This window comes from Citrus clementina, unplaced genomic scaffold (genome assembly GCF_000493195.1).
Source record: "Citrus clementina cultivar Clemenules unplaced genomic scaffold, Citrus_clementina_v1.0 scaffold_3, whole genome shotgun sequence".
In the NCBI taxonomy this organism is placed as follows: Eukaryota; Viridiplantae; Streptophyta; class Magnoliopsida; order Sapindales; family Rutaceae; genus Citrus; species Citrus x clementina.
In genome coordinates, this window is record NW_006262339.1 from 7,372,277 (window position 1) to 7,393,068 (window position 20,792).

A 20,792-nucleotide genomic window follows, 5' to 3' on the forward strand; every position below is an offset into this window, starting at 1 on the left:
TCTTTTTTTGGTTTTAATTTACAAGGACATAAATGTTAAATCACCAAATTTAAGATGTTTTTTATTGCGAAAACAAACAAGATGCCACTTATATTCAGATATTTTAAAAAATAAAATAAACATGTCATTCATATCTTCGTAATTAAACCCATTTAGGCTTTAGAACAATTCAAACTCATTTAGATTTCAGAAAAGAAAAAATAATCGCTACCCAAGTTTGACTTGTTAAGTACTGATTAATTTTGGAAGCAAATAGCATAGATAAGGATATTCTTATTCTTGGTAGAAGTTTGTAACGACTTCGAAGCTTAGTTTATAACATTTTGGCAATTAAATTATGGGAGTTGTTCAAGTCTTGTCGTATATGAAAGAATTATAGAACTTTTACTCAGCCAGGGACTGAGTGTGCACTCCCTCTTGAACGCATATTTTATAACGTGCCCTACATTAAAATATTATAATTTCAATTCTATCGAAGAAATATGAAAATGGGCTGTACATTTGACCTCTTGCATTTAATTTATGCCATAGATTTTCATAAAATAATAAATTAATTACGATGATAAGTAATTAAAGGTTTTTTTTAAAAAAAAAAAAAGAAAGAAAGTATGTGTTTCATTAAAAGACCAATAATAATTTAAAATATAATGTCGCGTAGACACAAATACAAGATTAGATCAAGTTTAAGTACAATTATACGATAATATCTAAGATTTAAGTTAAAATTAAGATAATGCGTAACAATAATACATAACTTCAAACACTAATAAATTTCTAAGAATCCAGAGAAAACTAAATGATTTCACAGCTTAAAAATCTAATAGAACACCATATGAACCCACCTCTACTACTGTAGCCTGTAGGTGAAATCAATCACTTTCCAATTGAGAAAAGAAAATTCATAGTGTCTTGGTAATACGACACAAACTCTAACCATAGAATACAAACAGGCAATAATAAGATCACAAAACCACAACAAAAACCACCCCCATGATTCACCAGAAAGTCTCCATATCAATGAACCCCAATCCCAGGCCGTCAACATCTCGCCCCAGGTTTATTAAAGCTCTCAACAGCTTTGATACGAGCATACTCTTCCAATCCGAACACTGACACGATTCTAATCCGGACACTGAAATATACATATGGTTGCAACTTTCACTTGATAACTAATTGAAATTCAACGTCTAAAAAAACGTCTTAATTGAGATTTCTCTCCCCATTCAACGAACTGTGCATGCATTGGTTGAAAAATCCTAATCAGATGATGGAAGAAAATTTAAAATTTGAAAAAGCGCATGGACGTCATCGGTAAAGCTCGGGCATGTTACGTGGATGATCGACACTGCATTCTCTTTGTTTGACAGCGTAAAATTAATCGATTCTAATTTCTTCAATCGTTAAAATGTGTAGCAAATAACTTGTAGAATGAAACTGAGGAGAAAAAGAAGAAGAAAAATATATCAAATAATTCATTTGGAGACTAGCTGTTAGCTGAGTGGCAATATACTAGTAAGAAATACACACATTTCTTTACATACTTATGGGTAGGGATGGCGAATATCCAATTATGGATGGATAATATCTATCCAAATACAAATCCATAATTATCCATGATGGATATATCCATATCCATATCCAGTATTTAATATTGGACATGGATATGGATTTTATCCATAAAGATATGGATATCCATGAATATTTTATTTTTATTAGATAAAAAATAATTAAAATCAGTATTAGATTCTAATATCAAATAAAAAATAATAAACATAACAAATATCAAAACTATGAATTAAAAGAATTATAATATGAAATTACAAATTAATTTCAAATTAAATACAAAAAGTTCATTCTTCTAACGCATCATTAATCTCCAATCTTCTAACACATCATTAATCTCCAACTAGATCATCATCATTAATCTGCAAATTCAAGCAAAACACAGATAATATTAAATGCACAATGAGCCAAATGAAAAATGAAAGAAGCTTAATAGTGTAAGTTCAGCCAGTTGTGACAGTTACCTGCGGATATGATGAGTGCCTGACCAGTATAATTCAGGTTTGCCTTTGCCCAAGGAATTTTTCGAACTGCAACCAACTGATAACAAGAAGTAAATGAGAAAATGACAGAAAAAACTTACCTTGCGCGGGAGACAACGAACAGGCGGACGGACGACGGCGGTGGCAGCGACAACAGAGACGATGGCAGCTAGAACGAGGCAGAAAAGCGCTCAAGAACAGTTGGAAGCTGCAGTTACGGCTGATCAACCATTGGTACAGCACCGGCGCACCTAAACGGAACCCCCGGACAGCGGCGTCGGAGTCTGGGAAGAGCGTCAGTAAGCGAAGACCGGCCGGCAAGCGATGTGATAATCTTAGGTTTTGCTATCTAGACATTTGTTTTTGTTTATTTCATTTTAGTTTTAGGATTTTATTTTTTTAATTTCAAATAAGATATTAATTGGATATTGGATATCCATACCCATCCAAATTTTACTTGGATATTTTTTAAAAATATCCATATCCATATCCAAAAAGTTTTGGATGGATATTATCCAATCCAATTGGATTGGATGTATGGATATCCAATTTAAATGGATCAAATTGTCATCCCTACTTATGGGTATCAATCGGAAGCAGATCCCAATCCAAACATATGAACAACACATTTCTTTACATTTTTTTAATCCTAAATATGCAGAGAGAGAGAGAGAGAGGATAAATTAAAAGCAAAAGCATTAGGTGCCGTGAGAGGATTGAGTTTAAAATGGCTTGAAATGCCACCGAAGATAAAAATTAAAATAATAAAAGTAGAGGAAATTAATCATAGTAGCCCTAGTTACAGTATCACATTAACTACATTGTCAACTATCCATTAATATTATATATAACAGTAACAAAGTAAAGAAGACACCTTAAGAAAAGAAAAACAACTAAAGTCTATGTGTAGGCCTAATCGGCAAGAATGAATTAAATGTGACAGTAGCTACTAGAATCCATAGAAGAACAAATAAAATAGAACCACCCCCCCCTAATTAATTAAATAACTGAAGCTAATTGCCATACATTTTTGAAATGGTAATGTAAGAAAGAAGACAGCTCACAGAACTTGGCTTTAATCCCCAAGTCAAACTTTTAAAAGAAACTCACAATCAACAAAATGTGGCTCATTTTTAAACCAGAGATTTGCTTGACTTTAACCATGTGATACCAAAGAAGCCACATCCTTAAAGACCCTCAATAAAATTATCAATTTAATCATTCCCTTTAATTTGCAACTTTTTTATTTTTTATTATATATATATATATATGGGGGCATATCACCCATATCATTATCCCAAAGTTAGGCACCCATGAAGGCTTGATTTAGTCAACTATCCCCTCCCAATAAATTGCCATTTAAAAATGCTTATGAAGATTTGAAAGAACATTTGCAAATCCTTTTATTCAAACAAGCTGACCTTTGCCTAATTTTAATTTCATTTTTTTTTTTTATAAATTTCCAAAATTGTTTCAGCTTGACGACCGACCATTCGTTTTAGTGTTGTACGACAATGTGTGTTTCCCTCTCATGCCCACATGTCGGAACAGAAGAAGCAGGCCCACAAGTGCCACGTCATCACCACCCCTTCCCCCTTACCCCTTGGGTTAACCCAGTCAACCCTCCGGTTAATTACACTAATCAGAGTTTCTTTTGGCGTTATTAGTTTAATCATTCGAAACCAACCACGTGGTAGTAGCAAAATATCTCCTGATTGGCCAACTGATGGCACTGTCGATTTTTTTTTTTTTGTGGAAAATCGCCCTTTTCTTTAATTGTGCTTACGTGGCATTAATAAACGTTGACTGCTCTGAGGTTTCAAGTACGATTGAAATTCCTCATACGTCCCTGGATGACACGCGTCGGATCTTTATACGATTAGTGTACTGACGGAGAGATGTTACTGTTGCTATATTTTTTTCGAAATGGAAATACTTTCTGTAATCGGAAATTTATAATTATTCGAGGCCACGGGCATTGCGATTTTAAATTATATCCCTAAATTGCCCTCTAAACTATTAAATTTTATAAAAAGCTAGTGTAATTAGTCATTTTTTTTTATAAAAAAAAATTTATTTATTTTTGGGGGGGCCCAAACATTATTATTATTTTTCAGTTTGCATCACACCAACTAGCAAGTGGATATTAGCTGGTCTTGCTTTTCGGTTGACAAATTGGAAACAAACCAGACATTTGGAAATTGGCTTTTTGTTCATAGGCTTAGATCAAACCTAAATCATGCGCTACAGGAACTTTAAAGATTTATATATACATATAATTAACTTATCATTCAAAAGTGGAAATCTGAAACAAATGTTAGATAATGATTTGTAACTAAGATAGAGACCTGCATAATATTCTTTATTTATTTATTTTGTTAATACTTTTCTCCGTATGTAATCTGGGAAAGATTATACATATATACATATATATATATATATATATATATATAGAGAGAGAGAGAGAGAGAGAGAGAGAGAGAGAGGGAAAGATTTGCTTTGTTTTAAGTTAAGAGTCTCATAATTCTAAACTTTGTTATAATAAAACTATTTAGACAATTTCTTCATAAATTTTTTATACTAAAATCAATAGTTGTCATCAGTTCGAGGTTTGATAATGCAGCTGCGTTAATATACTTATTGGGAAAGCTTTATTGCCCTATTAGTCATACCCGGTTTCAATATGGATTAATTGGGGTGCAATATAGTTTTCGGAGATTTAATATAAAAAAAAATCAGTAATTGTAATTTAATATTCATACAAATGTATTTAAAAAAAAAACTTCATACATAATAAATAGCAGCCACAATTTACAGTATTCTTTAAAATGCACTAATCTCGGATTAACAGAGGACCGAAATTCTTAAAATATACACTGTAACTTTGCATGCCGAATTTGACTATCACAAAATTCAAAAATCTGCTCAACATTTCACATTATTAATCTAAATAACATTAATTAAAAAAATATATAAGAATTAAATTCGTTGTACCCTTCTAATAACGCCAATGTTTAATTAATTTATTAAGCCCCCTTGAATGAACATACGGTTAATAGAAATTATATATAATTTTGTCTCCGCATATATTGATTTTGAGTCTCCTAACATTTGTCCCATTCCTTTTAGTTTTTAGAATCCTTCTTGATGTTATCAAATAAAACTACAAAAATTAGATCACCACGTTCTTTTTCCAATTTCATTTTCAAATGAAAGCTTTGCCTTCTCTTAATGATTTTAACATGAAAATCCAGGCAACAGTTTGAAACTATTTTCAAATATTTTGTTTCTCTCTCTCTCTCTCTCTTTCGTTCTTCAAAGGGAATTTCGATGGGGGCATATGGATAATTTGGACTTGAACAAACAATTTTAGCAAAAATTTTAAAAGCTGGAATGCAAAACTTCTGTAACCTTCCATGTATTTACGCAGCTGGTATCACTTATTTGATAAAGGTATTTCGTTTTAGGGAAGGAAACTCGTTCCTTCACATCACAAAATAGTTAATATCCTAATGACTTTCTACTCTTTTAAACTAGTCATTGCATTTTGGACAATTTATGCCAAACAAAACAACAAACATTTGTAACAAATGATTTCATTATAAAAATTTAATATGTAGATTAAAGTGTATTCGAAAATGAAATCATTTTTAATATAACGCCTACAAATTCTATATGTACAAATTGATGTGAGACTGTTATATTATTATCACATCTTTCATATTTTTAAAATAATACAAAAGTGAAGTTGGCGTGGAACATGTGAAAATGATATAACACCAACGTATTATGAATACATGTGTATATGACACTGTTAGATCATTAAGAGCATGATTTAATGTCTTTCATGGGTTAAACTGAGTAGCTTTCAAAAAGTTTTCTTAGTTGGTTACCCATAATTCAAACCTTGGGATAGATAGGAGGTTAAAAAATCAATTTAAATTTTGTCCACCGCTCGTCTGATTTAGAAAAATAAAAACATGATTTAGAAAATTATAAAGTTGAAATTTAAGAGTTAGTACTGTATACTATGTTAGAAACCAACTAAGAGTCATTAGAAAAAAATATGGTTTTTTTATACTGTTCTTGAAACATATATGACATGAATTTCCAATACCACCCACTTCGTTAGCAGAATAATTAATAAATTACTTCTCTTCATACACATACATAAATGAGATTAAGTTCAGTTTTGCACGTGTGGAGAAAGATCTTGTCCCAAATATTTATTAAGAAATTCATCCCATTATAAGTTGATCCAAAATAGAACTCTTATTAATATTAACAATACACTGATATTTACAATTAAAAGAAAAAAAAAATTTCCGTCAAGACCCCTGCATAGAGAGCTATGTTGTGATACGATTTGGATATTTGGACCTAAAAGTAATTAGATCTACCTTCGAATAATTGGAAGGAAACTTTTTTGTTACAGTGCACATAAGGAACTTAAACTCTTACCCATATGCTGTATTAGAAAGAAAGTGGTTTAAAACTAGACTAATGGGTGGAAATATTATTTAAAAAAAAAGTCATCATATTGAGAACCCTAAACGTAATGAATATGTTAATTAGCGAAACAATGTCAAATTTACATGCAAGCATGGAGGAAAAGTAATCGCATATCGTCAAATATCATTGCAAAATAAAAGTTAAAATAGTGGGCAAAAAACAGCCCACCAAGTTGCTTTACATACCACGTTTCTTCCTCTCTATCCCGCTGTGAGCATCAATCTTGTTTTCTCGTAGCGCTTTTTCTCTCAACAAAAACATCCCTCCATCTTTCGGGTTTTTCAACTTTTGTTATTTTATTTATAGTTCCATGGCTTCTTTCGTTTTCCACACAATCCTACTCATCTTTCTATCTTATCTCTCTTAGCTTTATGTATTAAGCCGCCTCTCTCTTTGTTCTCTCAATCATCTATATTTTTCATTTAGAGTTTCAGACAAGTAAACAAACAGGGTACTAGCTAATTGAATTGAAGGGTTATGGAAAACGTTTCTGGAGTTGGAAAGGAAGATGACCAGATGGATTTGCCGCCTGGTTTCAGATTCCATCCAACTGACGAAGAGCTTATCACTCACTATTTGTACAAGAAAGTTCTTGATGTTTGCTTCTCTTGTAGAGCTATTGGAGATGTTGATCTGAACAAAAATGAACCTTGGGAATTGCCTTGTAGGTTCTCTAATTTTTTTTTTTATGAATTTGCATTTGAGTTTTTTAATTTCAGTCTTGAAGATCTCATCTTACCTTGTTTGTTTGTCTTCTTTTCTTGGGGTTGTTTGGTTGTAGGGAAAGCAAAGATGGGAGAGAAAGAATGGTACTTTTTCTGCATGAGGGATAGGAAATATCCAACTGGTTTGAGGACTAACAGGGCGACTGTATCTGGTTATTGGAAAGCCACGGGGAAAGACAAGGAGATTTACAGAGGAAAATCTCTAGTTGGAATGAAAAAGACTCTTGTTTTTTACAGGGGAAGAGCCCCAAAAGGGGAGAAATCAAGCTGGGTCATGCACGAATACAGATTGGACGGCAAATTCTCTGTTCATAGTCTCCCCAAAACTGCCAAAGTTTGTGCCTTTTCCGCTGTTTTTTCCCCTGTTTTTTTTCCTCTGTTTTTGTCAACTCTGTTTTTGTTAACTCTGTTTTTGTGTTTTCTTGTTATGCAGAATGAGTGGGTGCTTTGCCGGGTGTTTCAGAAGGGTTCTGGTGGGAAAAAGACTCATATTTCAGGGCTAGCGGGATTAGGGTCTTTTGGAAATGAATTGGGTCCTCCTGGCTTGCCACCATTAATGGATTCATCTCCTGATAATGGCAGCAAGACCATCAAATCTGTTGCCGATTCGGCTTACGTGTCCTGCTTCTCCAATTCTATTGATCTTCAAAGAAATCAAAAAACCACCACCACCATTGAAAATTTTTTCAACAATCCTCCTCCCATCTCTGTGTCTTCAAACTGTCCTGATGTTTTTCCAAGAATCCCACTCTCTTCAAACTCATTCTATTCTCCTTTATCGGTCCCGGTTCCATCACACGCGCAATTCCCAGGCTCTGTTTTCATGCAAGACCACTCAATCTTAAGGGCCTTAATTGAAAACCAAGGATCAAACATGAGCCAGAGTTTCAAAACAGAAAGGGAAATGATCAGTGTTTCACAAGACACAGGCCTCACTGCTGACATGAACCCTGAAATCTCCTCAGTTGTGTCCAACCTTGAAATGGTGAAGAGGCCATTTAATGATCATGATGCTCCTTCAACTTCAGCTGGACCAGTGGATTTTGACTGTTTTTGGAATTACTGACAGTAAAATCATTAAAAAAAAAAAGAAAAAAAAGAAGCCTATTATTATCTACTATCGTTTATCTTGATAAAGTGATAGTGTGGGTCTGTGTATAGATTTTCTGAATCTAAATTGAAGGATTGAAAGAAATTAAATGTAGCAAAGAAACATATATTGAGTGTTGTATGAAAGTATGATTATGAACTGGGTTTGTTTTCTTGTTAATGTTTGTTTAGGGGTTTCTTCCAATATTGGCATCATTAATTCATTATTGTCAAATTGCTTGGCTAGGAAGTTTGTCATATATGAGATTCAGTTGGTGGCTAACTGATCTTATTTTGTATCTCTCTCAAAAAATTATTGCATTTTAGCCTGTGGCATGCTACTGCTTACATCATTGAAAGCATGAGATTTATTCTTGTGAATTCTTAAATCTTCAGATTTGGATTTTGAATATCAGCTTGTGGGGACTCTGCATGCTTAGTGATATAATTTCAGGTTGTGGGGACTCAAATTGAATATGTTATTCATAAATCTATCTCTCTCTCATCACTCACACATTCTCTAATGTAACCGTATGTAATAAAGTCCAAACATTATAAGCCAAAATGTAAACTAACTCTATATCTCTCTCTTCTCTCTTAATACACCAAATTCATGTGTGTTGGATGGAGATTACAAGAACTGAGAATAAGATGCATTATTTTATAGCTTTTGTATTTTGTATTATTCACCAATTCCTTTTAACCCTTTCTTACAAAGTCTTTTCTCTGTATCTTTGGATCAAGATTTCATTCTTGATATTGACTTTTATCTTAGTAAATACTGCACTTTTGATGGGCACTTGACGAAATATATATAAAAAAATTTATATATTTAAGTCTATACTATACATTCGTTTTTTTTTTTTTTTAAAAAAAAAAAGTCTATACCATACATGGATTATGATGTTCAGGTGTCATAAGTTCTTTTAAAACTTAGGTAAATTAAATCAGAAACGAATCCTAATTTTATATTTTGAATTTAAGACTTATTAAAGTGCTATTGACTTTATCAATCCATGGCATTTTTCTTAACACATGTAGAAACCAATGTCCAAAATCAAAATTTCGCTATCTTTGCACTGTTTCTTTATCTTTTGCACAATCTCTAACATGCCTACCAGTCACTATGACGTGTGTAATTGGAAAAAAATCGACTTACGATTTTTACACTTCAGTCTTCAATTTTTCTTTAAAGCACAAAATAGAAGCATTATAAACAATATATATATATATATATATATTTAGCACCGACATGCACAAATTTTAAAATATGAATTAAAGACAAAATAGTTTAATCTAAGTATAATTTTGTGTGAACGTTTGTCCGAGAGAATGACTCGTGTGGCAGAAAATAAGTATGACCTAGATATGCTATTTAAGTTGATAATTAGCTTATGCATTAACTATTTAGTGTGAAATCATATAACTTTTCCCCTTATTCTGTTCGAGTCACATTAAGCCAAAATCATCTCTTCTTTTTCTCTCATTCATTCATTCACTCTTCCATTCGCTACTTTATCCCTCTCATTCATTTCATGATGCATGCATTCCGTTTTGAAAGTGTAACTTGTGATGCAAGAATGTTCTTTAAGGTTGTTATATATTTTTCCGTATGTTTTGGTTAATACCATGTGCTCTTTTGGTTTTTGGCACGTGATCAAAACCCAATCTACAACTCCAGCAACAACCTCAGTCCTCCACGAAATGTTCCTTAACCATATCCTAATCATAAATATTTTTGTCCTTCAAAAATATTAATTCTTTACATCCACTGTTCTTATTTTTTCTCCGACCTTCAGTATTGAGCCAAGTCACCGACCAATCAAATAGCTCTATTCGTTTCAACCAGTGCTTTCTATGAAGGCAAATGCTAAGTTACAATAATTGTAACATACATTCTTTATATGAACCACACAAATTGTGGGTCCTACAATTTTGTTTGGTTCACATGAGGGATGTATGTTACAATTATTGTAACTTAGAGGCTCCCATGACTTCTATGAATATTACAATTTATAATATTCTTTTTTTCAAAGTTAGCAATTTAGCATTACTGATATAAAAAAAAAAGAGCTAAAAGAACAGCATATATATATATATATAAACTCAATATGATCACAGCTTGCATTTACATTATACATAATCAACTAATCATTGACATTTGACAATCAAAACAAAACTGTATAACATATATGTCGTAAGGCTTACGTATAAGTTTTTATTCATATAAAAAAAATAATTCGCAATTATGTATTAATTTGATAGACAGATAAACGAGTTACGCGTATAAATTTTATTTATACTTATTTCGACTCATCTCTTTGCCTTATTGAATTACATTTGATAAAACATTTGATTTTCACTATCTATCTTTATTTCTTTCCCTCTTTTTTGCTTGAAAAAGAGGAAAAAAATATCGGTCATTATTGTGTAATTACATTGAAAAATAACAAAATGAAATACATGAAGGATATTTGTGTGATTGTGAGCGTATTTTTCTAAAGGATCAAAATTTTCTCTTGATCATATTGTGAGTAAATAATGTAATTACTGATTGATAATTAATAAATAAATTAAATTAAATTTTATTAATACACTATTACTAAAAAATAAATAATAAAATTTTTTTAAAAACTCATAAAAAATTTAAGTAAGGAGATAATCATTTTCCTTTTCTGAAACCTACGAGCGTGCGGGGGGCCCACCATAAAGTTGGAAGTTAACGAAGTTTCGTCGGGCGTCCCCACCCAATGGTGAGGTCAGAGAGAGTTAGGCCTTTCTAACGGTCGACACGGCGGCAAATGGACCCCACGGCGATTGTCGCGCTGCAATGAGAAACGCGGTGCAGGTTTAGGCTTGCGTCACCACCGTGACAAAAACGAACACCAGGAGATTGGCCGCAGATGATGCCGCGTGGAAGCACCGCGGTTACCAGCCTGGCATGCCCACGTGGAAAAAGACAAGAGCAGTGTCTTTTTGTTGGGCAAAATCCCACTAACGATATTTGTTTTGATATTTCACATCTTCGCTTAAATTAAAGATACTTTTTTTTTTTTTTTGAATTTTAATTGGAAGAAGCAACTATTTGTTTTTATTTGAATTTTATAAAATTATGGGGAATGTGGAGGTATATATGAGTGTGATATTTTCGGATGTATGTGAAGAATTTTTTTTTTTTTTTGACAAAGCAGAATTTTCAAAAGAAGAAACTGAAAGAGATGGCAGGTTAAAGAAGAAACAAATTATGGCTAGATGGGTCAATCATTGTCAATTTCAAACTTGAAAAACTTTAGGATATTAGGAATAGCATTGATATTATAGACAGTGAACAGCCATTGATGATCAAAAAATCCAAAATCTCAGCCCTAAAATAGTAAAATTGTCTATTATGTACTTAGGAAATGGACTGGTAATTCGTAAAGTAAATAATATGAATGAATTTGGAAATTATTGTCGCTTAATTTCGTTAAGATAAGGTGTGTGAGAATTAAGCTTATCTTTAGTTTCTAATTATATAAAGTCTATATTTTTTTTCTGCAACCCTACGTGAAAGAGTACATAGAGAGGATAGAGACTTGCCATTAATTCTGTTTCCCTAGTTAGATTGATTATGAATAATTATTCTTACCACTTTACATAAAATTTTCCTTCCAAGGATCAATTTGGATGGTCATAATTGCCCCTTTTTAAAATATAAAAAACAATACATACATACATATATATAATTTTTTTTTTTTTTCCATATCAGTCGTCTTACCTCATTGCTTGCGCACTTCGGCATAAATGAAGCAGTCAATTAAGGGTCTTGTAAAAGAATTTGTGGCTTTTATGACTGAAGTTATTTAAGTAAGAAGTACTCGAAATAAGGAATGTGTTTTAAGCCAAAATGTTTAGGGAAGCAATTGCAGGTCAATTACATTTCTTTTTTTAAAATTGATTTTTTTTTCTGTTTATTCTCAATTTATGACCTTGGTGTGAATGAGAATTTCTAAATTTCTCCACACAATTATTTATAAGAAGGATCCCTATTTTTTAAACTAATCAATATTTGATATTGTCATCATATATATATATATATATATATATATACACACACACACACATATAAAACGTCATTTTAACTTCCTTCAGTTTTATTATATTAAGGTACTCAACCACCGTGGCAAGTTATTTTTGTCATATGTATCAACTTCTCAAGTTTTTAAACACTTGAAAGTAGAGATGAAGTTTTGTGAGTTTAGATACTTAGGTATTGTTTGTTTTTTTGTCTGAAATTTAAATGAGTTTGAATTTTTTTAAAGTTTGAATGGGCCTGAATACGAAAATTTGAATAACATGTTTTTTTTTAAATATCTGAATAGAAGTGGCATCTTGTTTGTTTTTATAATAAAAAAATATCTTAAAACTTGGTTATATGACATTTTATGTCCCTTGTAAATTTATTGATATTTCCTTAAAGTTCCTACAAGAAAGATAAAATTAAAAACTTGAAAATGAAATAGTCATAATCTTTACTATGATATTGTAAATCTTTGGAATTGACAAGGATAACATTGTCAAAAAATAGGGTTTGTGCTTTTTGCGCCAGTAATTTTAGTTTTTTTTTTTTTAGTTATGTCAGTTTACAAACTATTGTTAAGGGTAATATTGTCTTTGCACAGTCAATTAATGGTTAATGTTAAAATTAACTGACGGTAGAGGATTTTTTATAAATAAACGAATTCTCGCCATCTATTTACAATAAGTCCAAATCTCATGGGAGATTTTTAAAAATTACCCGAGTCAATTAAGGCGAAATCAAAAAAGAAACCCAGGATATGAAAGTCAGAATTCAGATTCTGTAACAAACACACCCAATGCATGCACCACACCTGTCCTGCATATGGAGAAAAAGAATGCAATTGTTTTTGTTTGGTAGCTAGCTAACCAATCAGGAGCTGGCTAAGTTGGATCTGTATGTTACAGAATCTGTAACTTAGCCAGCTCCGACAGGTCCTTCAGAATAGCCCTTGGTTTTTACCAGATGGTGTCAACTGTCAACCCAAAACAACTTTGACCGCAGCCAAGCAATAATAACAAGAACCGAAGGTTTTACTCTCTTGCCTTCCCACTCAAAAAATGAAAATGAAAATGAAAACAAAAACAGTGAAAAGATGAAGCATAGCCATCGTCAGTATCTATCAAAAGAATTGATGTAAGAGCAGAGTTGACAATCACCCCCAGATATGAAAATATGACTGCATGCATAAACCGGCCACGTAGCATGCACGCTGATTTTGAAGGTCATTAACGAAAAAATCATGGCATAAATTGAGAAGACAAATTTTTTTTGTACCTATCAAATCAAATTCTTCCAGTAATGGATAATCTGCGGATGTCTGCTTCGTCGCTTTAGTTGAATTGATTGGACGAATACGATGCAATTGTACGAACACGTGTTGAGATTTTTACGATTGCTTTTATTCTTACGATTCTCTATCGATGGCAATCTCCATCTTACAATTAATATAAGATACATTTTTCTCACATAAATAATGTATGTGTGGGGTTCATATATTGTCAATATGAGAGGTGTATGGATCCTCGATTGATTGATCCCAAAGCCTTTCATCTACCTTTCAATTATTAAATCTTTTTGACTGCTGTGAACGTATTGGCAAATGGCATGGATCTGGCTTTTCGATCCTGCGAATGCTGGAGAGATGTTCGTTTTCCGAAGCCCCACCACCAAGTACGCAGGTTCCATACTCTATATGATTCTCATCGTGTCAGAAACATAGCCTGTACTTCCACTCGAAACAACGAATCACTAATGAAAGTTGACTTCAATTTCATATGATTGCACTTTTTACCTTAATTAATATAAAGAAAAAGAAAAAGAAAAAGAAAAGGAGTTCATCCTTATACGGGTGAACCAAACACGAATGTAGTTTAGTATAGAATTATATATATATATATCATCATGTGTTGTCACATTCACACACTTTATTTATCTTGGTTTTTAAATTTAGTGATAATTGTTTTGTAATTTTGGTGATGCGTATTTAGCGTATCCAATACTTTCTCAATGTGTGCATGTAGATATTTATTTTTATTTTTTATTTTATTTTTTTTTCAAAACGTAGCCTCAATGGAAACTAAAATCTCACTCAATTTTATGAGTTGTGTTTGATCTCATATCTCTTATTCCACCAAAGAGATTTCAACAGTTAAACTAAGTAACATGCACCTGCGTGTGCATTTTGAATTTACAATGTGTAACAATTTCCCATGTGATTCATAAAGGTCATCCATATAAAGGTTGTCCATTAATTTTACCACTTTTATTTTTAAGTCAAATGCATATACGAAAGTAATTTTTTTTAATTACAATGCACCCCACTCCTCCGGTCCTCCCTATTTAAACTAAATCATCTCTAGATCAACTGGATTATCCTTCCATACTTTTTTAAGAGTGAAGCTATCGGCCGGCACTCCTTCGTTATCTTTATAAAATTTCACTTTACATAAAATTATATTTAAGGACAAATAAGAATCGTAAACACTTAGATCTCTTTTTTTTTCAAATAAATTACTTGCATTTATAACCAATCCTTTTTTTTTTTTTTGGTTTTCTACGAGTCACCTCCGATAACTAAATAAACTATACAAATTTAAAACAATATACTCTTCTTTTCCTATTTCTTTTTCATTAAATATTTTGGTGCTTAAGATAACTTTCAAATTATAATTCAAAATATGTTTTAATTTAAGTCTATGATTGACATTCAAAAATTCATCACCGAAAAAAAGTTTTTTGTTGTGTATAGGGCAACAACAAAATTACAAAAGAAAAGAAAATTAACAAAATTTTTTTTGAGTTTTAACCAAAAAAAAAAATAAAATTAAAGACAAAAAGAATTTATTTAAAAAAAAAGAGAGAGAGAGAGGATATTTTCAGAAATAAAATAAAAATATCCGAAAAGGGAGTTTTATTTTTTAAAACTTCCACCTTTGAAAAGCATCTGTGTTGTCTCTGACTCTGCCTGGTCCATGTCAAAGAGAATGCAAGCTGCCAACTCATTTTTAACGAATCTCCTTACATGGACATGGTATATTCAAGATTCAGCGTTTTTATCAATGAGAATGGGATCATTTCAAACTGCTTCAAAGCCCAAAGAGAGATTGTTCAACGAAGCCAACAGAGTCTCCGGCCCATGATCAACCGAAATTATAATCCCTTTTTTTTTTTTTGGCAACTGCTGCGGGGTGTAATTAATGACGCAATTTAAGATTTTAGCTGGCAGAAATTAATTAACAAGTTTCGATTATTGCACAAACATTGAAGTTCGCCGGTTCCTGGCTTTTAAATCTCTGCTGCTGTACTTTCAATCCTCCATTGATGAATAAAAGGAGAGTGATAAATTATGGACAACCCCCCCCTCCGCATGCATTTCTTTCCCACATAAATTCTTGACAAGATTGCCGTCCGTCTCGTTGTCACCATAATATACATAAAAAAATAAAAGATAAATTAAACTTAGCATAAAAATCGATTAACAAGCACCATACCTTATTGCTTTCTCTCTCTCTCTCTCTCTCTCTCTATATATGCACACATGGTAAAATTATACATATTATTGAGGGCACTAATTCGAATCCTCATGGATTTTTTTTTAAAAAAAAACTAAAACTTTGAAATAAGAATGGATTTCTCTCCAATATTATTGGTAAATGCAAATTTTCGAGCATGCTCAGTAATAGGTGTCTACGACTGCCATCATTTCCACTTGGAGTGATTTCATAGATTCATCCTTTACTGATAGTGCTCCTCCTGCAATCGAAATAGTACCGTTTCTTACAAACTCATGAGCAAAAACCCACCCTTCAAATTAATTAAGAAGATCGTGAGAATAATTTTATGATAAAGTTCCCATCGATCCAGTGAAGTACAACAAATGCTGCACTCAAATGATCAAAAGATTGCCACATTTTCATAACCTTGATCCTCTTACGTCTGTAGACTATTCGTGTACAGTGAACTTATATAAATACTCTGTGCTAACTCTGCAGAGGAGAGTAATAGCGGCGGGACACAAAATCTCGGGTAAGTATAAACAGACTGAAAATTAATGCGGTTTTTGTGGATGTCCTTCGTCGAAAATGTAAAATTTCTTAAATCATAAATAAAATATGGGTGTAGCTATTAATTTGAACCTACTAATTTTCTCTCTACGTACATCTTTATTTTTTAATTAAAATATTTATTATCAAATTAATTTTAATAAAATTACCTAATTAACTCTATTTCCTCTCCCTCTCTTTATTCTTTTTTTTTATTATTATTATAAGGGACTAATACCCATGATTACAACTCATATTACATGAGAATATTTACTGATATATTTACAATCAAACAATTACTGTGATAAGAGCTCATATTTTAACCCTCTCAAATATTCGAGAGATGTGTATTCCACTCTCATTTCGAGAGAGAGAATGTTGCCTTCACACAATTCTTGATAAGCTCTGACCAATTCTTTTGATTTTCTTGTCTATAAATGAATGTTAAATCGAAAGTAATTTTCATATAGGCTGCAAGCAATATTATCAGATCAACGCTTAGTACCTCACTGCTTCAAGACTAAGGCCCTCGAGACCAAAGGGATTACATGCTTCACTTAGAAATTTTAGAGCCTGAATTACCAAACTCGGCAAACCATTTGGTTCACTGATTTTATTCAAAAGCTATCCCACCAGGAGCTTAATAATAATAACTACTCTTTCTTCAATTTATAGGAACAAACCCACTATCCAAAAATGAGTATTAAGAATTAAGTAACTATGAAATTGATAAATTTAATATTTTTACTATAAATAAACACATAACATAATATTATTTACTTATTGTATAATTACCGTATTACTTTTAATATATTCTAAAATTTCATGTCATAAATTCAGACCTTAACTTTATGAAAGCATAGTTGGTGAATCTTACTTACCTTAACCATACAATAAGATGGAGAATAATTAATTCTACGCTGTTCCCAACAAAAACCCACTACTTCAAGTTAATGAATTAGGATGACACAATGAGCAGTAGAGCTGAGTTTTCGTACTTAATTTAATTTGCAATCATCGCCAAGATCACGATGAGATTTTGTTGATCGATTGGTATTATTATTCTGATCCCATACGTGCTTACATACATAAATCATATCATGTCATTTTTTACATTTTATATGCTACAGCATCACTGTATACACCATATAGTTTAGAAGTTAAAAATGTATTTATCTCATAGTAGCGTCGTATCTAAAAATTAAAATGTCGTAGTATCACCAAGCAGGAGAGCCTCATTCACAAGTGACTTTGTCAATCGAACTCATGATAACTTCAATTTATTAATTACCTTAATTACTTACCAAATCCTAGATCGTAGATGTTATGACATAATTCGTATATATTTTTAAGTTAAATTAATCTACATGGAAAAAGTCTAACCTTGTCTCTCATCAACAAAATGATTTACCACTAGACTTTTGAGTGGTTCCCAAATTATTATAGATTATTATTACTATGCACCATTATTTTACTGTTTTAATTATATCTACTATGTGATTATGATTCTTTTTTATATTGTATGATATTTGAACTATGAAAACTAAGCTATTAGATTGTTCGGTAAACAAATAAGATTTTAATTTATAAATTAAATTGATCGAAACTAAAGGTCCCGTTTGGGATTGAGGTGTTATATCTTTTAAGCTACAACTATTGTGGAAAAAAAGTTGTAACTATCAAATAAAAGTTATTAATATGTAGTAACTAGAAATTTTAAATAATAATTTTAACAAAATTATTAAATATAGAATAGATTTTTCATTATACAATTGAAAAATCATATCAATATAACTTACAAGTTACAGCAGCTACTGTTTATCAAATACTTACTGTAACTTTTAAGTTACAACCGCCCAACCTCAATCCCAAACGCACCCTTAAAATTGATTACTAAGTTAACTCATTATGGCTTTCATTCCACAATAAATATAGTTAATCAAAAGCTGCAACACCATACAACCACAGATACGAAATTGCATAATTAATCTGAATATTACTAAATTTGTGTTATATATATAATATGAAAGGGTGTTGAGGTCTTTTTCAAATTTCACAAATTTAATGCAAGATCCAATTCGCTGCCCCATAAATAGGAAAATAGCACTTGCGTTTCACTAACGAGCTTTGCAGTATCTGTGTTTTTCTTATTTTATCACTCCCACCCGTCCATTGCTTCAAAAACATATCGTTAATATTCATTACCTTATTTAGCATCAATATGGGGAGGTCTCCTTGCAGTGACACAAATGGTTTGAAGAGAGGTCCCTGGACACCTGAAGAGGATCAGAAACTCTTGGATTATATTAAAAAACATGGCCATGGAAGCTGGCGTTCTTTGCCTGAGAAAGCTGGTCAAGTTCTAATGCCCCTACATTTCCTCTAATTTAGGGTTTCTCTATTTTCAAGCTTTTGAACAATTAATGGAAGATGGAGCTTTCGTTCTTAAAAGACTTGAGTTTCTTTGTGTTTACAGATCTTCAGAGATGTGGGAAGAGCTGCAGATTGAGATGGACTAATTATCTGAGGCCTGATATCAAGAGAGGGAAGTTCAGCCTTCACGAAGAACAAACCATCATTCAGCTTCACGCTCTTTTGGGCAACAGGTGAAGATTTTTTATTTTTGTATAATACTCAGGCTCTACAGCTATCTAGCAGCTGGGATTTTAGACAAAACTGTTAAAGTAGCATTTAGTATACCACTTTCAGTTTTGCATAGAAAGTTAAGTTGATTTTATCGAACTTGTTGATGAAACACTTGTATTACACTTAGTCATCTCTGTAAGCTATTACTACTAAACAATTTTTCGCTTTCATTTAACACTAGCACTTTCTAATTTTACAGAAGCACTCCACAATCCCAAACAAAGCCTCCATCAACTGCTTCAAAGAAAAATCAAAATGGGTTTTTGAAACGGTTCACAATTTGCAATATTGATCAACTTCCTCTTATTGTCTTCTTAAGTTCACAAGTTGCCCGAAATTAAGAACTCTATTAGGAAGTAATGATATCCTCAATTTCTTGATTATCTCACCAGATGATTATTAGGTTATCATGTAGTCTAAATGATTCAAATATGGATCCTATATAGTGTTGCATAAAATTTGGATTTAAATATGTGATACATAGTTGTTTCTCTATATAATAGCGCTGTATATATATATATATTTGTCTTTGTCCCAAGATTTTGAATATCTAAAAATTTTGTTCCTTAGCATAGCATGACTAAATGAAGAGACGTTTGTCTTTTCACTCGTATTATTGGGTGCATTGTTTTATGTGATTTTAATAATAAAAAAGTAAAAAAAATTGTCAGGTGGTCTGCTATAGCTGCTCATTTACCAAAGAGAACGGACAACGAGATCAAGAATTATTGGAACACACACATTAAAAAACGGCTAGCCCGGATGGGCATTGATCCGATGACTCACAGGCCGAAGATTCCCAGTCTTGCCTCGGCCGATGGTGACCCCAAGAAAGCATCAAACCTCAGTCACATGGCTCAGTGGGAGAATGCTAGACTCGAAGCCGAGGCTAGGTTGGTGAGAGAGTCTAAGCCCAAGCAAAATGATCAACAAAACTCTGAAGGGCCTGTTTCAGCATCAGCTAATAAGCAACTCAACAGAATGGCTACTACGTATACTAGTACTAGACCACGATGCCTGGACATACTTAAAGCCTGGGAAAGTACCATATGCAATATTAATGGTAGCATCATTAGTTTTGGCGATGGTAGCTATCTTGAATCACCCCCGTCGATATTGCAATTTTCCGAGGACAGACAGCAAGCTGCTGCAATGTCGTCTTTGGAAAACATGAACAAGAATTTGGACTTTGTTTATGATGCCGGGGGCAGCGCCGGCGACGCATGGAATATCGTCGGAAGCTCCAGTGTTAATAACGCAGGAGATGAGAATTTCATTGAAGGATTCTCTTGTGATCATCATATGAACAATAATAATAATAATAATAATATTGGCGGTGATCAAGAGAGCAGCAACAATTATTGTTGGAATGAGCTTATCAGTGTTGTAGAATGTAGACAGCCAAATACGACACCGTTTTACACTAGCGGCTGCTAGCTAGGCTGATTCCAAATGCATGCCCCACGTGAATATTGAAAAGTTAACACATGAATAAATGGGGTTCAGGTTGTGTACTCTGCTACCACAAGAACAAAAATAGTAATAATAATAATAATGTTGCTTCCTAAAAAAGGCAAGATATTTATGCCTTGTATCTCTATATTTCTTGTTGCACCCAAGTGTTGTGTATCTGTACCTTGGTAAGTTGAATCAGTAATGACTAATGAATGAA

The 20,792-nt window shown here is 32.4% G+C and overlaps 2 protein-coding genes across 2 annotated transcripts; both read left to right on the plus strand.

Moving 5' to 3' along the window:
- The first annotated feature begins 6,697 nt into the window (after window positions 1–6,697).
- LOC18048445 (NAC domain-containing protein 100) lies at window positions 6,698–8,668 on the plus strand. The gene is made up of 3 exons (XM_006440561.2): window positions 6,698–7,221; window positions 7,339–7,616; window positions 7,716–8,668. The coding sequence occupies exons 1-3, from the start codon at window positions 7,035–7,037 to the stop codon at window positions 8,346–8,348; spliced, it is 1,098 nt and encodes a 365-aa protein (XP_006440624.1). The 5' UTR covers window positions 6,698–7,034; the 3' UTR covers window positions 8,349–8,668.
- A 10,027-nt stretch (window positions 8,669–18,695) lies between these two features.
- Window positions 18,696–20,557, plus strand: LOC18048446 (transcription factor MYB106). Its single transcript, XM_006440563.1, has 3 exons — window positions 18,696–18,828; window positions 18,951–19,080; window positions 19,792–20,557. The coding sequence occupies exons 1-3, from the start codon at window positions 18,696–18,698 to the stop codon at window positions 20,555–20,557; spliced, it is 1,029 nt and encodes a 342-aa protein (XP_006440626.1).
- Window positions 20,558–20,792: the final 235 nt, after the last annotated feature.

Coding starts and splice junctions, on each gene's coding strand:
- LOC18048445 (XM_006440561.2), top strand. CDS start 7,035: ATGGAAAACGTTTCTGGAGTTGGAAAGGAAGATGACCAGATGGATTTG. Junction 7,222..7,338: donor TGAACCTTGGGAATTGCCTT/GTAGGTTCTCTA, acceptor GTTTGGTTGTAG/GGAAAGCAAAGATGGGAGAG. Junction 7,617..7,715: donor GTCTCCCCAAAACTGCCAAA/GTTTGTGCCTTT, acceptor CTTGTTATGCAG/AATGAGTGGGTGCTTTGCCG.
- LOC18048446 (XM_006440563.1), top strand. CDS start 18,696: ATGGGGAGGTCTCCTTGCAGTGACACAAATGGTTTGAAGAGAGGTCCC. Junction 18,829..18,950: donor TTCTTTGCCTGAGAAAGCTG/GTCAAGTTCTAA, acceptor TTGTGTTTACAG/ATCTTCAGAGATGTGGGAAG. Junction 19,081..19,791: donor CACGCTCTTTTGGGCAACAG/GTGAAGATTTTT, acceptor AAAAATTGTCAG/GTGGTCTGCTATAGCTGCTC.